General features: G+C 44.2%; 3 protein-coding genes across 13 annotated transcripts in view; 2 read left to right on the top strand and 1 right to left on the bottom strand.

Annotated features, from left to right (window-relative positions):
• The window catches only part of MYO19 (myosin XIX), a 49,849-nt gene extending 39,914 nt beyond the window's left edge, over positions 1-9,935 (bottom strand). For 2 of the 6 annotated variants that reach the window (XR_006272034.1, XM_043481875.1), the window contains exons 1-2: positions 1,341-1,468; positions 568-721 (exon numbers count right to left, since the gene is read on the bottom strand). The gene's annotated coding sequence lies outside the window, so the exon portion shown is untranslated. Of the gene's footprint in view, positions 1-163; positions 390-567; positions 722-1,340; positions 1,469-9,802 lie in introns of those variants that run through there. The other 4 variants (XM_043481844.1, XM_043481864.1, XM_043481857.1 and 1 more) reach the window with 3 other exon arrangements.
• PIGW (phosphatidylinositol glycan anchor biosynthesis class W) lies at positions 1,572-5,179 on the top strand. Its single transcript, XM_043481979.1, is given in 3 exon segments — positions 1,572-1,645; positions 3,124-4,522; positions 4,525-5,179. Coding segments are annotated over 2 exon segments (1,509 nt in total). The 5' UTR covers positions 1,572-1,645; positions 3,124-3,135; the 3' UTR covers positions 4,647-5,179.
• Positions 9,936-10,031: 96 nt separating the features above from the next.
• The window catches only part of GGNBP2 (gametogenetin binding protein 2), a 32,880-nt gene continuing 23,343 nt past the window's right edge, over positions 10,032-19,568 (top strand). For 3 of the 6 annotated variants that reach the window (XM_043481906.1, XM_043481913.1, XM_043481897.1), the window contains exons 1-3: positions 10,040-10,216; positions 10,749-10,968; positions 18,702-18,782. In XM_043481906.1, the coding sequence (XP_043337841.1) occupies positions 10,876-10,968; positions 18,702-18,782 (174 nt within the window). In that variant the 5' untranslated portion in view covers positions 10,040-10,216; positions 10,749-10,875. Of the gene's footprint in view, positions 10,217-10,450; positions 10,969-18,701; positions 18,783-19,568 lie in introns of those variants that run through there. The other 3 variants (XM_043481938.1, XM_043481922.1, XM_043481930.1) reach the window with 3 other exon arrangements.

The following is a 19,568-nucleotide window of genomic DNA, read 5'->3' as shown; positions in this document are numbered from 1 at the left end:
GGCCAAGGTTTTAGAGGAGGAGAATCCATCTGAGAAAGAGGATGTTGTGAGGCTGGGTTTGGGCCAATCTCTGAAAAACTGTGAGTGACTTTTAGAATTTCCCAGGCCCCACACCTCCCCAGCAAGGAGGGATGAGGATGAGGGGTGCTGGTAATGCACTGACCTTGGAGGAAACTTTCTTGAGACTCTGAATACATTGAGCCTTTGAAAGAATTCAGGAATGGGGGACGTCCAAGAAAACTGGAAAAAGGACAATGTAGGCAGAAGAGGGCATCAAGACTGTGGTGAACACATTCACTCTGGACACTGACTGTACCCCATCCAGGCACAGCTGTGCAGAGGGCTCCAGAGACTCAAGGCCAACAAAATTCCCTCAATGGAAAGCTCATCTTGAGAGGGGATCAGAGGGGAATACACCAGGTTGCGTAGTTAGAATCCAGAGCCCACAACCCCTCAAAAATGCAGTTCACAGGACCTCTCTAAGCCTTATTCCATTTCTTCCTTTGCAAAAAGGACTACTAATATCCAGACCTCACAAGGTCGAGTTAAGGATCAACGAGATAGTACCTTTGAGAGCGCTTGGCAAATGTTGGTTATGATACGGAGCCCACTTCTTGCCAGAATCAAGTCAGATGGAGCGGTTTTCTCCAGGTTCCCCCAGCTCTTGCTCCGTGTCGGCTTCGCGATTACCAGCCGAGAATTTCTGAAAAGGGCGTGACCACTGTGGGCAGGAGGGAGACAGGAATGAACAGATGAAAGCCCCTAGGCAGGGCAAGGCAAGTGGCAACCTGATTATCAACTGCGCCCCCCTCCCCCAGCCTCCGGGCAGACAAGACTGGCAGGGTAAGGGTCCCGGGAGCCGGCCGGCCCCGCCCGCAGCTTCCCGGCGGGAACCGGGCACTCCCGCTCCCGGCGAGCTGCCGCGGGGCCCAGGGCTGGGATGCCGCTCCGGAAACACTGGGCACCGGGACAGTCTGTCCTTCTCGGGAAGGTGGACGTGACCCCCAGCCAAGGGCGCAGCTGCCTGCACGCCTCCTGGGGCCCCCCCTCCCAGGTCCCCAGGCGGGGAGAGGCGCGCAGCGGGAGTGGGGCCTCCCTGCACCCCGGGCCGCCCCCTGCCGGCACGGTGAGGCGTGACCCCGGAGGGTCTTAGTCCTGGAGCAAAAGACAAGAGAGCCGGGCTTCCTCCTCCTGGGATACGAGAGGGTCAAAAGGGAAAGGGCGAAGAAGTGAAGCCCGCGCTCTGGAAAGGGGAAAAGAGGGGCGCCCCCTTCTCCAGCGCCGCGGGGGCCCACTGGCCTCCCCGGTTCCTTCCGGCCCGGCTGCGGGGTGCCACTCACCGGTCCCACGGCCCGAGCCGCCGAGCGTGCGGCCCCCGCCGGCCAGACTGGAAAGACAGACGGGCGGGCCGGGTGAGGCGGCGGGAAGGGCCTGCAAGGCGGAGGGCGGGCGCGGGGCGGGGGCCGGCCGGGGAGGCGCCGGGAACGCCGCGGGCGCCCGGCCTCGGGCCGAGGGGCCGGGAGCCGGCCGGCTCCTCCCCGGGGGCGGGGAGCGCGCCAGCCGGGGGCACGTGGCCCGCCCTGGACGCCGGGTTCCGGAGCCGAGGGCTTGCTCCGGGACGGTGTACTTTAGAGCCCGCGGTGAGGTGCGAGGGAGCGGGGAGGGACGGAGGGGCCCCGGGGCCCTCGCGGGACTGTGGGTCTCCCAGCCGGGAGACAGGGCGCCCTGACGCTCGCCGCGGGGTCTGATGGCCAGTGGTGGGGTGCGGCACGCGCCGTTTCCGCCCGGGGGCCTCTGACCGACCGGCTTGTCAGCGGCCGCGGCCACGTTGTTAGGACCTGGGCTGGCCGAGCCGGAGACCCGGAGGGAGGCGCGCGGGGAACAGGCGGGGCGTGGGAAACGGGCACCCTCCGGGGCGGGGCCGCGCAGTGGGCGGGGCCTGGGAGCGCGGGCCGCTCCGCCCCGGCCGGAAGCGCCGCTCTCGAGGCGGAAGTGGCGGGGTTCCGCGCTTCCCGCGGCGGCGGGGGACCCCGGCGCTCCAGCCCACTGACGCGGCTCTTTGCCGCGGGGCGCCGAGACCCCAGGAGCACGTGAGGTATGAGGACCGGCGCGCGTGTCTGTCAGGAAAAGAGCTCTATTTTAAAGGCCAGCCGGTTCGGATCGGTTGCTCCTCGGGAGGCGTGGTTGGGTCCCTACAGGCCATCCCTCAAACGTGCATTCTCGGGATGGTTCTTGTTTGACAGATGTGTGGTTCCCGTGTGCCGCTTTTCAGATGTGGACGTGGGGTGGAGAGGCGTTTTGTAGCCGTTAAAACAATTAACACTAGTGTGTACTTTACGGTCCCTACTCCTCCGTGATTAGCGTCCGTTCCATTCTACCAACACCTTGTAAAGGAGGTGAGGAGCAAGCAGCCTGGGGAGCTCGGGAGATCCCTAGAGGGTTCGCATTTTGTGCTGGAGGCAGGAGGTTCAGAGAGGCTCGGGACAGAAACTGGGACCCCCAAATCCAAAATGTACTTAAGCACCTTCTCTTTCCGCGTCCCTCTTCTCCTTCCCCCTCATAGTGGACTCGAAGTCATTAGTTAGGTGTAAACTAATTTTCATTACAGTATTTTCATGACAGTGTACTGTATTTATTTTTTAGCAATTCTGGGTTTTCCTTGCTGTGGGAGGGCTATCTCTATTTGCAGAGAGTAGGGACTACTCTCCACTTGTGGGTACGCAGCCTTCTCACTGCAGTGGCTTCTTTTTGTTCTGTACAGGCTCCAGGACGTGTCCCGCTTCAGTGATTGTGGCTCAGGCTAGTTGCCCTGTGGCATGTGGAATCTTACGGGGCCTGGGACCGAACCCATGTCCCCTGCACTCTTAAGGTGGACTCCCAACCACTGGACCACCAGGGAAGTCCCAGCTAAAGCTTTTTAACCAGTAATTTCATTCTGTTAGTAGGACATCCTTATCTTCATATATTAGGCTTCTTCCAACAATCCTTGGAGGGGGAATCTCAAGTCCTGGATTCTGCTCTGAAATTCAGGAATTAACTAAAATCCAGTCAGGTGCATCTATACGCCAGTCCCACAGAAAGGTTGCTTTTCATATATGCATCCCTTTGCTCTTGTTTTCATAGGAAGGAGAAAAAATGTCTCAAAAGCAGATGAAGGAAGCTTTTGTCAGTAACCAGAATGGAACAAGCGTGCTGGAAATCACCGAGGGCTTGTGCCTGCCTGCACTCTGTATCCTGTGTAGAGGGCTCCTGATCATTGTCTCACAGCACTTCTGCTCTTCTTCACATAACTCGAGGACTCGATTCTTGGTTGACTTTGCTTTCCTAATAGTTCCCCTGGTCACCACTTTGACCATTTTCTCTTCATTTGTCCTCCTCCAGTATCTTGTTGCAATTATCCTTGGGGCAGGACTGCTCTATGAAATATACTGCAGAAGAACTTGCTATGTGAGAATGCCTTTCCACAAAATCTGTGAAAAATTCTTGAAAGTCAGTCTAGAATCAGAACACATTCCAGCCATCTCCTGTTTCCGTGTTGTTAACAGTGCCTTTACTGCTGTTGCCATTTTGGCTGTGGACTTCCCACTGTTTCCCAGAAGATATGCCAAAACCGAGCTCTACGGGACAGGAGCAATGGATTATGGAGTAGGGGGCTTTATTTTTGGGTCTGCAATGGTTTCTCCAGAGGTTAGGAGAAAATATACAAAAGGCTCCAGACTTTGTTATCTTACAAAGTCACTGTACTCTGTTTGGCCATTAGTTTTCCTAGGAATGGGGCGATTAGTTGCTATAAAATCCATAGACTATCAGGAACATTTAACTGAGTATGGTGTTCACTGGAACTTTTTCTTTACCTTAATAGTTGTGAAACTGATAACATCACTGCTTTTGATTATGTTTCCCCTAAATAAATCCTGGATTGTGGCCATCAGCATTACTGCATTATACCAGCTAGCCCTTGATTTTACCCCCCTGAAAAGTTTAATTTTGTATGGCACTGATGGCAGTGGCACAAGGGTTGGTTTATTAAATGCCAACCGAGAAGGAATCATCTCTACCTTGGGGTACGTGGCAATACACATGGCTGGTGTTCAAACAGGGTTATATGTGCTTAAGAGAAGGTCACAGATCAAAGACTGGATAAAAGCAGCATACTGTATTCTATTGACAGCTATTGGCCTCTTCATTTCTCTTTACATAGTTCAGGTAAATGTAGAAGTAGCATCTCGAAGGATGGCCAATTTAGCTTTTTGTATTTGGATAGTTGCTTCTTGCCTGATCCTTCTTAGTAGTTTATTACTGGGTGATATAATTTTGAGTTTTGCCAAATTTGTAATTAAAGAGGCAGCAGTACCATGTTCTTGGAAACTTATCCAGTCACCCACTGCAAATAAAAAGCATCTGGAATCCACAGTCTCTGAAGCCAAAAGAAAGGAACCTACTCTCTGTTTAATCACAGCAATGAACAGAAACCAGTTACTTTTTTTCTTGCTGTCAAATGTAACAACTGGTCTAGTCAACCTTTCCTTGATACATTACACAGCAGTACCCCATGGGCCTTGTGCCTGCTCAATCTCTACATGTTTACCAACTGCTTAATTATATATGTGCTACACTTGCAAGATAAGACAATAAAATTTTGGTGATCAATAGCGGTAGTATATGTTTTGAGCAATTTTATGTTAATGAGGAAGAATAAATATAAAATGTGAAGAAAATGGGCTTCTGTCAATCCAGGGTTAACTTTCATTATAAAATTAAGATTCATTCCTGCTTTAACAGTAGTGATGCTTGATATTTTAAATGTATGTCAACACTACGTAAAACAAGTCAGAAGAAGCAAAGCCTTGTGACTTGTCAGAATACTTATAAATTTTAGTTATTTTAAAGAAGCGGTTGTGTTTACAATTGTGACACTGGAAGATTGGAGGGTAGGAAGGAGGATTTTTTACATCTTTTTTTGGGGGGAGGAGACGTTGAGAAGCATGAAGGATCTTAGTTCCTCCACCAGGGATCACCTTTGTCCCCCTGCAGTGGAAGTGGGGAGTCTTATTAATCACTGGGCTGCCAGGAAAGCCCCTTTTACTTTTTGTCTTATATCGCCTATTACCATTCTGTATTTTCTATTGTGTGTATTTTATAATATTTACATTAAAATATCTCAATTGTGGAATTGTCAGCAGTACTGCTCAATTTTAATCTTTAAAAAAGACTCGGTGTAAGAAAGCAAATGTTTAAAGTCAAATACTTAAAAGATCACAAAACAGCTAAATGCTCCAAAGAAGAATGTGTTAGTTGCTCAGGTGTCCAACTCTTTTTGACCCCAGGAGCTTGCCAGGCAAGAATAACTGAAGTGGGTAGCCATTCCCTTCTGGAGGAGACCTGCCTGAATCGGGGATCGAACTCTGGTCACCTGCATTACAGGTGGATTCTTTACTTTCTGAGCCATCAGGCAAGTCCCAAATGCCCTAAAAAATAGATTGAATTATTTGTTGTGATTTACAAGCTTAATAATTATGAGACAGTAGTTTTGCAGTGAGATTTTTTTTAGCCTGCTCTCTGCTGTCAATGGCAACCCACTCCAGTACTCTTGCCTGGAAAACCCCTTGGACAGAGGAGCCTGGTAGGCTGCAGCCCATGGGGTCACTAAGAGTCGGACTCGACTGAGCGACTTCACTTTTCACTTTGCTGCATTGGAGAAGGAAATGGCAACCCACTCCAGTGTTCTTGCCTGGAGAATCCCAGGGACGGGGGAGCCTGGTGGGCTGCTGTCTGTGGGGTGGCACAGAGTCAGGCACAACTGAAACAACTTAGCAGCAGCAGCTGCTAGGGATGATAAGCAAAAGGTTTCTGATACCTTGGATCTTGCAATCTAATGGGGGAAACACATTAAACAACTGTTATAAACTGTGCTAAGTCATGAAATATAGGTTGCCAAAGTGTCAAATCAAGAATTGACTTTACAGTAGAGTCAAGAAACTTTTCCCCACGGATGGTTAATTTTTTTTTTTTGAGCTAGAGTCGATGGGTGGAATGAAGAGTTAGTGTTTGTGTGTCTAGGGAGCAGAGGGTCAGATGCTAGTAAGGGAGAGGGTCAACAGCAAACATGACCATCGTACTAATGAGTTTAAATTTCTTAAGTTGATGAGGACTAATTTAGTACTTAGGTAGCATTTTGTCCTTGCTAACTACAGTTAGTTATATTTGGAGGTAATCTATTGAAAGAAATTTACCCCCTAAAAAAGTCAACATATTGAGTAGTTATGTTGCTATAAAAACAAAAGTCAGATTAGATTTTATTTCTGATTAATAAGGAAGACTTGAAATTTAACCAAGAAGATTATAGTATGTAAATTAAGCATGACTAGGAAAGGTGACTGGTTTTCCTGCTGTGTCACAGTACTAATATCCTACAATTTACCTGTTCAAAGCATTTTAGGAGGGCTGAGAGGCTCTAACCGTATTGTTTTCATTAAAATAGTAACTTAAAGTATTTGGTGACTTAATGACCATGTGTCTAATTGGTCTGCTGCTTCTTGTCCCAGGTCTTAAATATCTTTCAGTAAGTCTGTCTCCCAATTATAGATACTGAATCATAACTAAGAACAAAATGTACTATATGTTTTTTCCACCTCCAATTAGGAAAGTCATGGAAGAGAAAGTTAATGAAATTACATTCATAAAAAATTAATAAAAAATAAACCAATCTGATTTTAGTTTACAGAAGAGAAAGAAATCATTAAATAAATATTGAGTTCCAGTGTGCTAGATACAGGTGCTGGGGAAACAACAAAAAATAACACCCTGCCCTCAAGGGGCTTCTGTTTTAACTTGTGGAAATTATTTCTCCTTTAAAAATGTTCTTTTAGTGGGGAACATCTGTCCCTATTTTTGACAGATACAATAGAACTTCCCACTGTTAGGCCACAAAAAAGAAAACCCAGTTCACTGGACAACTGTGGTAAATTAAGTAATAAGATTTTGCTGTTGATTTTACTACCACATAAAACAATAAGGTTATCATAGTGAAAACAACAGTAGGTATTTTAATCTTCAACTATCAATTTCTGAGGACAGAGAAGGGAGGGGCAAAGAAAAGAGAGAATATAATCTAGTCTAGGACTTATCTGTGACCTTCAGAAAGTGACTCATTCTCATGCCTTTAATTTTACACTATTATAAACTGGGGATGTCTACTACATATGTATTGTTTTGTGTTCAGTAGATGACAATGTTTTATTTTTATTGGGCACCTTGTCCAATATGTTGTGTAAATTATATAAGAACATACTTTGCTCCCTAGGAATTCCTCTATGAACACAGGAATATAAGGAACAAATCAGTATCCTTTATTGCTTTTAAACCCAGGTAGCTTGGAGACTAGTCATATCTCATCATGTCTGAGTTTTGCCCCTGGCTTCTCACACAGCGTGGACCTGCCAAAGAAGAAAAAGAATGGTATTTTTATGGAGAATGTGATATGATATCACATCTCCATCACACCAACTGTTCATTATGTGAAGTCGCTCAGTCGCGTCCGACTTTTTGCGACCCCATGGACTGTAGCCTACCAGGCTTCTCAGTCCATGGGATTTTCCAGGCAAGAGTACTGGAGTGGGTTGCCATTTCCTTCTCCAGGGGATCTTCCAAACCCAGGGATCGAACCCAGGTCTCCCACATTGTAGGCAGACGCTTTACCCTCTGAGCCACCAGTTCCTTATGAGGTACCAGCAAAAGGTCTTCTGTTGTTAACTGCCTGCTTTTTCTTAGCCTTTAAAATTTTTCAGCTTTGCCCTTCACAATGCCAGTATTGAAATTTAAAAAGGCAACAACCGGCTCTTTTAAAAATGCAATCGTTTTATCAAAGATAAGCTCTCTGAAGGCAGATCCTTACTCATGAAACATTTGCTGTAGCACTAAATATAATATTTGCTTCAGCTAAATATAGCTGCAGACCACTAGTGAAAAAAATGAATGCCTGCTCTAAAATGAAGATACAAGGTTAAAAATTCTAAAAAGTTGCTTTGCAGTGAAGTAATTTGCTAAGCATTTTCCCCTCAAATGTTGATTTTGTCTTATTTGTAGCACCCAGGGACCTCCCTGAGAAACAGCAATTTATCAAGCAAATTAACTTTTTAGCCTTATAATAAGTCCATATTAAATAGTACGTGAAACATTGTCCAAAGATACTACACAGTGTGCTCAGGGGATCTAGAAGGCAAATCCAAATCAGGGGAAGTAATCTCAGATGTTAAGACACTGTTGTGGTCTCCTCATTTTAAGTTTTATATCTGGGTTTTAATGCCTTTTTTTAAACTTAGATTTAAACCCCCAAGGTGAATACTCTTTCTTTGCTAGTACCCAGGGTGTACTCAGTAATGAAAGTTATTAAAATTAACACCTATACATTGAACTTGTATTTTCAATGTCCGTTACCAACCATCATCCAAACAAAGTTTGAAAGGTATAACATAGGTACATTAATTGATTGGAGAAGGAAATAGCAACCCACTCCAGTATTCATGCCTGGAAAATCCCAAGGACCGAGGAGCCTGGGGGCTACAGTCCATGGGGTCACAAAGAGTCGTACACGACTGAGCGACTTCACTTACTTACTTACTTACTTACATTAATTGATAGTCTTTATAGCAGCACTTTCAGATTTTAGGAGCCACCTTATTCTTTTTTTTCCTTAGGGGTGTTTTACAGAGAACACAAAATTCTCTAAAACTGTCCGTATTTTGGCTATGTAGTCTAACTTGTCAGAACTTACATGCAAGCCTATATGCCTACTTAATTTAAGCTAAAGACCACACACTCTTCTGCTCTCCCAACATGGCTAAGGACATAAATACTTACTGGATAATCACACCTTTGGGACTGAACAATGGTTCTTCCAGTTTATTATGTCACCTAACCTAACAGTGACCACACAATGTCATAAGTCAACATGGCTAAGGGGTTGCATGCACTATGGGTTTTTTTGTTGCGAATCTCTAAGACTTAATGTGATGACCAAAATACTTTTTAAAGTCAGTATCACAGCTCTAGCCTATTCTACCAGGAAATACAGATCACCAGGATTAGTTAGTTGTAAGAGCATCCGATGGATTGAGTCTTAAAATCGTCAAGACTTTTCACAGGCAAAAAAATCTTCTTGACAACTATAGTGGCTTTACAAACAGGACTCTAACGCCTTCAAGGTAAGAAGCGAGTATACGACGGCACGCAGAGTGTGCATGAATTTGTCTTGACGGCAGCTCTGATTCTCGGAAGAGGGTCAGAGGGCAGGGCCTTTGGCCAGCGCCAGCACTTTGCCCAAGGCAACTGTTGTTCTGTTTGAGTCTCTAGGTTAATATTAACCGGACCCAAGAAGTTTCTCTGCCCAGGACGTGTACACAAGCCACTATCTTCACAGTGTAACGACAACAAAAAACTGTCAGCACTTAATGTTTTTTCTGCCCCTCTCGGAGGGATCTCAATATGAGTCTGGGAAAGCGGTGATGCCGGTAGCTTCTGAAGAACCAGGGCGTCAGGGAAAGCGGCGTCAAGGGCCTGGAAACCCAGCCTAGTCCGTCGCTCAGCCCCAAGATGCAAGTCTCCCCTCCCCTGACTCCCACCTTTTGCTCTCACTGGTTTGGAAAAGTCTCAGCTCCGCCCCCCCCCCCCCCCCATACCCAAGTCCTCACTGGGCCCCGACCCTCGGCGGAGTCCCCTAGGCTCCGCTCCCTTCTCCCCTCGGCCCTCGGGAGAACGGTTCCCGAGCCCCACACCGCGGAAGACAGAGAGGAGGCCTACTCACCCCTCCTAACAGCCCTATTTCGGGTTTATTTGAGTAGCTAGACTCCGGGGAGGGCGCAGGTCACGCGTCGGGAGACCGCCGGGGTAGCACCCCGCCCCCTCCGCCAGGGTTTCGAAAGGGGCGATCCGGGAGAGCGCCTGGAGTCTCGCGAGAGGAGGCGGGGCCCCGCCCGGCTCGCTCGGCCACGCCCCGCCCCACCCTCCCCCACGTCCCCCCCGCCCTCCCTCCCCCACTCCCCCGTGGCGCGAGCGGCTGACTGAGCCTGGAGAGGAAACGGCATTCTGAGCCGCGCTCCCGCCCAGGCCGGCCCCAACGCGGGCCTCGTCAGCCGGTAACGGGGAGCCGAGGTGGGGGGTCAGGGAGGCGACCACGCAAGCGGTGAAGGTCAGAAGCGGGAGGCCTCCTCCGAGAAGGGTGAGGAGGGGAGGGTCTGTGCCTCCCCCGCGGACTCCGCAGAGCTGAGGCGGGGTCGACCCCTCCCAGGGGCGGGGTCGCGCTGGGCAACTGCAGCCCAGGGGACTGATGGGGCGGGGCGCGCCCTTAAAGGGGGAGAAGGGGTCAGCTGTGTGGGGGGGTGGGCTGAGGGCTCCCGGGCGGCGGGCAGTGGGCTGAGGAGCGGAAGCTGGGGGTGGCGTCCTAGAGCCGGGACTCCGCTGACGGGCTGGGGGAAGCCCCGGGTCCGCCAGGTCCCTTCCGCCTCTCCTTTGGACCCTGAGTGGAGGCCGACGGGCTGGGGGGGTGGGGGGGGAGGGAGAACGGCGCGAGGGGGCGGGTCCCCGCGCTGCTCGCCGCTGATTGGCTGAGCGCGTGTGGAATCGGGTGATGGGAAACGCAGCCCAGCTCTCCCGTCCCCTCCTGCTGCTCTCCCTCTCCCCCCGCCTCCTCCCCGTGGCGAATGTGCTGGTCGGCGGCGGGTGCTTACGCTCGCGGGGTTTGGCTGTTGCAGGCAGGAGCTGGGAGGAGGCGGCAGCGGCAGCGGCAGGAGCGGCGGCGGCAGCGGCGGCAGCAGCAGCAGCAGCAGCAGCAGCAGCTGGGAGGAGGTGGTGACGGTGGCAACGGCAGCGTCAGGGACGATGGCGCGACTGGTGGCAGTGTGCAGGGACGGGGAGGAGGAGTTCCCCTTCGAGAGGAGGCAGATTCCCCTCTACATAGACGACACCCTCACGGTGAGCGGGCCGGGCCGGGCCGGGCTCGCCGCTCCCCTGGCAGCTGTTTCCCCTCCTCCCCCTCCCCCAGGCCGAGCGCTGCGCACTGGAGAAAAGAGTGTGTTGCAACTCCTAGGCGAGGCCTTCTCTCCGGCAGGCCCCACAAACTCGCCTTTGCAGTGGGTCGTTTGGTAACGTCCGCGGGCCCCTAGGCTGGCGCTCCACCCGCACTGAGAACCCCTCTGCCGCTCTCTTCTTCACCCTTTCCCTTTCGGAGACGGTGCTTTTGCCCGAAGCACGCTTCTCGGAGAGGGGCTGAAGGACCTCGCGTCCAGGGCCTATCCCTTACAGAAACCACCTACCCTCGGGGAGGCTTAATTATCTGGAAATGTCGCAGCTGCACTGCTACCTGTTATTTTCTAGCTTAATACTACAGCTCTCACTCCATAAAGCATAATTACGAAGGGCAGGGTGACATGCTCTTGTACAGGAAAGATCCCACTAAAAGGATCTGATTTCGCTACAGTCTCAATATGCCTAGTCCATTAAAACTGTTGGAAATGATTGTATTGTTAGGCCATGACTCTTCAAAACGGGCTTTCTTGGCATTAATCATTCTTTAATTTACCGGTAGCTTTTCCTAAGGAAGCCACAATATTGAATGTGTAAGGGCATTATAAAAGGCTGATGGCTCATCTTGAATGTCAAAACCCAGTTCTGAGTAGTTTTCCTTTTTAGAGTTGATGGTGGTACAGCATTACAGACCCTCTGCCCTGGGTTGCTGTAGTGTTTCCTTTAGAAGGAAATGGCAGAAATTTGAATCTGAACAGGAAATGAGTGCAGTCGCTTGTCACAATTTCTTAAGAAATGAAATGGACCTTTTCTGAGAATCTTGAAATGTGCGTTTTGATGATGCTGAAGCTTTGGATTATACGTTTGCGTTTTGATAAGGTGTAACTAAGTGTCTTCATCATACCGCCCTTGCCTTTTTTCCTTTTCAAAGGTGGTTGGTGTGTTCTGTTCCTGAATTTCTTTTTTGCAAATACCTACTGAACTTTTTTTCAAATTTTGTGTAAAATGCAAGTCATTGTAGAGATGTCACTATGCCTTTCTGTTTGCCAGTCTCAATTAAGATTTGATTGAGCTGCAGTACCTTTAAAAAGCATTAGAAGAGCTATTGAATGACTTAATTTGTTAGAACTTTTAAAGTGAAAGCATCTATAATTACTTAAGTGCATTTTTTTTTTTTTTCCCATGGAAAAAGAATGTTTGGGCTCACATAAGGTACATAGACTTTGTGTTTCATTAGAAAGTGTACTTGTATGCTTTGGTCATGATTTTTGCACTAAAAGTATAATGGACTTGTATTTTTAAAAGTGTTTTTTTTTTTTAAATTAGCACTCTGATCAAATTAAATGAAGGATTTCTCAATTTGAAAATTAATATGAGTTCATTTATTGATAATTTTCTTTCTTCTCTCTCCCTCCAACACAGATACTTTTCTAGAGCATATAGTTTGGTATCAACCTTTTGTGTTTATTGTCCTAGATAACCTTTGAAGTTAAAAAAAAAATCTGGACATAAGGTTATTATTGAGTGTATACTATCGAAACAGGGGAAATCAACCTAAGATTTGAGTATTTACAAAAATTTAAGACACTTATGAGTCTCTCCTTTTGTTCACAGAGTCACCTTTAATATGGACGTGGCATTGATATATCCATCAAATAGTTTTTTAAAATAAGCAACTTTTGGGTGTTTCTATACTCTCTTCTGAATGAATTGCCAAAATTTTCCTTAGAAAAAGATGTAACCTGTACTGTAACCTGCACTATTATTGCACTTACTTCTCTGGGGAAGTTGGGATTGGACTGACCTGGCAGTGGAGTTTTGCTTTTATTGTATGGTGGACTTGTGACCCAGGCAAATAAAATTTAGGCTTGCTTAATTTAAGTATCTTAAGTAGCATCTTATTTTTTATTTTTCTTTACTATGGAAGGTTTTTTTTCACTAGGAAATGAGTGGGACTCTTCATTCATTGCTTTGTTATGGAACTTACATATGGTCACTGAATGCTGGTTTGTGTAAAATCTTGTCAAGAGTCCACCATATTTAGGAAAATAAGTTTCTTTCAGAACCGTTCTACCAGACACTACTTAAAGGAAGAGTGTAGAGCAAACACCTGTTGAAGAGGGAGGAAGGAAGGCTGCAGCAGAGGGTTATGCTCAGCACTGGGTCATTGGTAGTTGATGACATTGTATCCCTGATTTGGTTTGGTCTTTGTTCCTAGGGTTCATAGGTAACCCACTGAGGAAACATTGTGTGATTATTTCAAGTCTTAGACCCTCCTTAACTTCTAGGTGTTAAGTCTAGTTACAGTGTTTACAGTCAGTTACAAATGTTTATCCTTTGCAGAAGCGAATACCTCTAGCCTGAGGTAAACTAGTGATTTTAAGTTGGATTTGTAAAATGAAATTAACGAGCTTGTAGATGAGGAAGTAGCCTCCTCTTTTATGTGGTATGTTGTAGCCACATTTGAAAGACTCATGGCAGTTTAGTGGGTTTGAGTACTTGAGTACAGTGCTGATACAGGTGTGTTTGAGAAAAATCCCAAGTAAATCGGTGGAATATTTAGGAAAATGGTATGGTGTGTAGCCAAAATGCTTTTCGGTGTTACTAGAATTATAGAATAGCAGATGGATAGAATACAGATTTTATTTTAAAGACATCTTTGAAGAATTGGGATTCCCCGGTGGCTCAGTCAGTAAAGCATCTGCCTTTAACGTGGGAGACCTGGGTTCATCCCTGGGTCAGGAAGATCCCCTGGAGAAGGAAACTGCAACCCACTCCAGTATTCTTGCCTGGACAATCCCATGCACGGAGGAACCTGGTGGGCTACAGTCCATGGGGTTGCAAAGAGTCGGACATGACTGAGCGACTTCACTTTGAAGAATTGGGGCTTCCCTAGTGGCTCAGATGGTTAAGAATCTGCCTGCAATGCAGGAGACCCAGATTCGATCCCTGGGTCGGGAAGATCCCCTGGAGAAGGATATGGCACCCCACTCCAGTATTCTTGCCTAGATAATTCTATGAACAGAGGAACCTGGTGGGCTACAGTCCATGGGGTTGCGGACAAGACTGAGCAGCTAACACACTTTCTTTGAAGGATTACCGTTTTTAAAGTATTTTTAGAAGGAATTAATAGTCAGAATATATACTCCTTATAATATAATCTTGAAAAATGGTTGCAAAACAAACCAAATTATCCTTTACTCTGCTTCCCAGAGATAGCTGAGATTACAGAGCAGCATTTCGTGTAGTTCCCATCATAGAAACATACAGATTTAGAGTTGAGATGTATCATTTTCTGTAACACTTCATATCTTGCTGCTTCTCACTGAATGTAACACTGAGAACATTTTCTCTTGTTATTCTTAAGCAGTGTTAATGGCCTTGTAATACTTTGTTGTATGACATTCCGGGATGTAATCATTCCTCCTTTGTTGGCCATAGAGGTGGTTCTAGTTTTTGCTATGAATAACATTCATAAGAATATGAATAATGCATAAAATTTTGTATTAGCAATTTTTTCTGGCTTTTCGAAGGAAAATTACTGAATCAAAGGATAAAAATCTTCTATAAAATTCTTGATACATACTGTCAAGTTACTACAATGTGGAACACAGTTTACCCTCCTAATTCAAACCAATCTAAACGGACTAGAAGCTCTGATAAGGGTTTTTGAGACTTTAAAAAGGTGAAAAATGTAATGTGTCCTCTTGAGGATTAGGTATTTAGCATCAGTTAGAAGTTTAGTATTGTTTGCTTAAAAAAGAAAAAAGACTTAGATCTTTATTTATTTATTTTATATCTTAGGCTAGGCCATGTGTGTCATGCCATGGGGGATCTTAATTTCCTGACCAGGGATCGAACCCGTGCCCCCTGCATTGGGAGCTCAGAGTCTTAACCATTGGCCCACCAGGGAAATTCGCCTGCTTTCAATTCTTGATTAAGTTTTTAATTTACCAAAGGTGATAGATGTTACAGATGGCTGTGAAGATGAAGAAGTAAAAAAGTAAAACTAAAGGGACAGGGATTTTTAATAAATACAGTATTGTTGGATTAGAGCTTGTGAGAATGCGCTAGGAACAGATTATTTGTGGTCAGGAGAAACCAGGACAGGTACTTAAGAGTGAAAGTGGGTAATGGATTCAATAAACTTTATAAAGCAGTAATTGCAGGACAGTGACTTGTTCTATTTTTGGCAAGCCTAGGGATAGGCAACCTCATCATGAAGCCAGACACTAATGATTCCTCTGTGAAACCACACCTGAAGTACTTTACGTGACTGTCTTCCTTTGGGTAACCTAGAATCTGAAGAATAAGTCAGGGAAGTGATTTTACAGAATGAGGGAAAATAGTTGCTCTGTCCTCGATCTTCCTCTTTTTATTTTTTCCCTTTTTCTTATTTTGGTGTCATCAGTGAAGAGCATATAGTGATTGGCCAGTAAACAGCAAAGTAAAAAGCCATTGTTGTAAGGGAAAGGCAAGGACAATAATTATTTAGTGTGAGCATGGAGTTTCTAATTGGGTCGGTATTGAATATGTGTGTGAGTGTGTGCATGCATGCTCAGAAGCTCAGTTGTGTATGTACAAGAGAAAATTTAGTATTATTCAAGCCAGTGAAACACAGGAAAGACACAGTAATATACTTGATCTTTACATTTGTCTGTACTAGTTAGGTAAAAATGAAATGGTTGGAAATGAGGGTTTTGTTTCAAAAATTTTAACCCTGTTCTTTATTGACTTTTTAAAAAGGATTCGAGAATTAGGTATTATTCATTAAATTTTATTTATTTATTTATGGCTATGCTGGGTCTTCAATGCTGCATGGGCTTTTCTCTAGTTGTGGCAAGCTGGAACTAGTTTTTGTTGTAGTGTGCAAGCTTCTTATTGCGGCGGCTTCTCTTTCTTATGGAGCACGCTGTAGGGTGCGTGGTCTTCAGCAGTTGCAGCTCCCAGGCTCTAGAGCATGGGGTCAGTAGTTGTGGCGCATGGGCTTTGTTGCCCCGAGGTTTGATCCTCCTGGATCAGGGATTGAACCCTGTGTCTCCTGCATCGGCAGCCGGATTCTTTATCACTGAGCTACCAGGGAAAGTGAAGTCGCTCAGTTGTGTCTGGCCACCAGGGAAGCCCCTATTAAATTTTATAAACATACATATTTTAAAGGTCAGCTGGTAGATTTTAATATATAGGTGTGCTCTCAGACCTCTGCTTTAATTATTAAAACAATAAAATATAGTTGATCAGAATAAAAATAATATACAGAGTCAGAATTTAGGATTTCACCTATGAACTGGAGAGACATTGATTTGGTAAATTGAGTAACTTTGATTTTAAAATAGTATAGGTAATTGTCTCAGTTTTTTTTTTTTTTTAATGGTGGCAATTAATATGTGGTGAAATGATGTGTATATGTATCAAGCAAGTGAAAATGTAAATCAAAATATTAGCTGTTTAAATGGTAGATTGGAGTGACTTGCAGTGTTCTGGTGAGCTACGTGGTTTATCCTATACCTTTTTTTATGACTTGATGAGTTAAGTTTATTCGTGTTTTAAACCATGTGGTGATTCCAGAGAACAAGTGAGTTAATTGCTCTGTTCTTTTTTCAGTTTTTATGGGCCAGGATTTCTAATACCAGGATTATTAAAACTAGTAACCAATTTTATTTTGTACTATTGGCAAAGTTAATATATGGCAGTGCTCAGAACAATGGCCAGTATGCATAAAGCTACGTTAAATGTCTTTATTATTATTGCCATCAGTCTTTGGGGATAAGACACCAAAAATTGGTGACAAGTTGAGTAGCCTAAAAATTGGGTAATTGATCCTAAAACTGTGAGCTGTGGACATGCAGTCTATATGTATGGAAGAAGAAACTTCCAACATAGTAAAAGCTACTGAGATGGAAGCATGAGCGTATATCTGAACTTGATGAATATAGAATTGGAAACAAGGAACACCAACTCTTTCCCTGGTAATAAGTGGTATATGTGTGTTACAATACATTTGGGAAAGTCATCTATCTTTTCACTGCCCAGAGATAGCCACATCTGATATATTATATGTTTTCTTTTTCTGTAAGAAAATATACACATGAAAATTTGAATCATATTGTACATGGAGCTTTTGGTTCTGTGAAATAAACTCAAGTCCTCTGGATTGTTGAATAGGTGTTTGCATCCATCCTTAGCATCTACTTGCCCTTCTAACACCCATATTCAGTAGTCCCCTCTTCACAAATCAGGAAAAGGTCTTATGTCTGTTGTTTATACTTGCCTTAATGGTTTAGTTCTCTGTTTACTGTTAGAATAAGCATGTGTTTAGGTTCTCATTTCTGATGTGGAGGGGAAAGAGTGGTCATTTGGTTAAAGAAGCAGGTCTTTGTGATGCTGGTTGCTGAAGGGAGGAGTCTTTTTAAGATCACGTTCAGCTGAGTGGGTTTTTTAGTTTTTTTGTTTTTGCCTCAAATGGTCTCTTTGTCTTGATTTCACTCTTTGAGTGTGTAGGAGTTTGTGGACCTTGTCACCTGGAAATAGAAGTTTGTCCTAGCACAGTATGTTTGATACATTTAACAATGTTTTAGTTAAGATATAAATGTGTTACTTTAGTTCACTGTTTTGAAGGCATACTTTTTTTCATATTTAACATCTCTAAAATCGGGATACTTCTTTCATTTGGTGGCATCTTCTAGTTACAGTGATTCTTTCCTAGTGGTACATAACCTAGTGGTACCTAGTGGTACATAAAGTGAAAGTGAAGTGAAAGTGAAGTCGCTAAGTCATGTCCGACTCTTTGCGACCCCGTGGACTCTTTGCGACCCCGTGGACTGTAGCCTACCAGGTTCCTCGGTCCACGGGATTCTCCAGGCAAGAATACTGGAGTGGGTTGCCAGGTCCTTCTCCAACTAAGGTGCTTCTTAAAATTAGTGGTGTCACAGATCAGTGAAACGTGGTGATTACTGATTTCCATTGTCTGACATCCCAAAACAGCCTTAAGCTTTATATATCCCTCATCCTCTGTCAATGAATTTTGAGAACTGAATAAAAATTTCAGTGTATTTTTTTCTGTTCATGATTAGAGCAAACATTTGCTATGTGTTGGATATTATTCTGAGTATGTATCTGTGTGTGTGTATTTGTAAAGTGAAGTCATTATATATATAGTCATATGTATATATAGTTATTTACTTAATAAGATTTACTGTATTCTGTAGCTGTGAGGAATAACTGAAAATGTCAGGATTTTTAATGTAAGATAACAGGTTATTTCATTTACTAAATGCTTTCATTAGCCACTACAACACACATTTTTAAATACAAGTTAATCCTCACAATCCATTCTATAAGAGATATTAAAAGTTACTACTTAATCTCATTTTACAAATAAGGAAGCTGAAAATCAGACTTGTTAAGTAACTTGCCCAGAATTATGACATAAATTGTAAATTATAATAGAGGTGCATTTGAATTCAGGTCTGCCTGACTTCAGTGCCCTTGCTTCTAATGACTATACCATTCTGGCTTTAGAAACTGTAATTTGGATTTTTTTTTTTAAACTTTTTGATGGAGGTGGGAGGGAGCAAATCTGGCTTTAGGGGAGTCTATTTCTGTCCTAGGATATTATAAAATAGTCTGTATCAATGTGTTCAAAGAAGGTAAAATAACTGATTTGTATTCTTTTACATATTAAGATGGTGATGGAGTTTCCTGACAATGTGTTAAATCTTGATGGGCATCAAAATAATGGTGCACAACTGAAGCAGTTCATTCAGGTAAGTTTTTAAAATTAATGTTTTGGGAATTCCCTGGTGGTCCAGTGGCTAAGACTCTGCACTCCTGATATAGGGGGGCTGGGTTTGATCCCTGGTCAGGGAACTAGATCCCACATGGAACAACTAAGATTCTATGCAGCCAAATAAATAAAAATAAATGAAAACAAAATTAATGTTTTAAATGGTGTGTGTGTGCATGAGCACATGCACATATGTATGTGTGTTTTAAGGAGTCATAGATGTAAGTAGTAATTTTATTTTACCTAGGGCTCTGTAGGTCTTAAGATTCAGTGAGGTTGCTTTCTTTTACTGCTGCTCCAGTTATATGTACATCCCTGTGATATGAAAGATTTGGTGGTGGTGTGTTACCATTTTACATGTCTGTAAGGCTTTAGTTTCACTAGTTTAATTTTATTTAATTTTTTTTTTTAGTTTCACTAGTTTAATTTTAAATTTAGTTTAAATTTAATTTCCCTGTTTTTAAAAGATAAGACAGACAACTTTTCATTGAGAACTTTGTTATCTTCTGTAATTGTTTTGTTCTCTTAAAAAAAAAACTTTGTATTGTGAATTTTCTGATTTTTATTTAATTCTTTTTTAAATTTTATTTTATTTTTTATGGAAATATAGTTGATACACAATGTCATGCTAATTTTTGCTCTACAGCAGAGTGACTAGTTATACACATGTATATATTCTTTATATTCTTTTTCTGTATGGTTTATCCCAGGAGATTGGTTATAGTTCCCTGTACTGTACAGTAGTACCTTGTTGTTTATGCATTTT

The sequence above is a fragment of the Cervus canadensis genome, chromosome 1, assembly GCF_019320065.1.
Source record: "Cervus canadensis isolate Bull #8, Minnesota chromosome 1, ASM1932006v1, whole genome shotgun sequence".
NCBI classification, from domain to species: Eukaryota; Metazoa; Chordata; class Mammalia; order Artiodactyla; family Cervidae; genus Cervus; species Cervus canadensis.
Note: the sequence above shows the minus strand (reverse complement) of the source record. Positions and strands in the feature narration are given on the sequence as shown.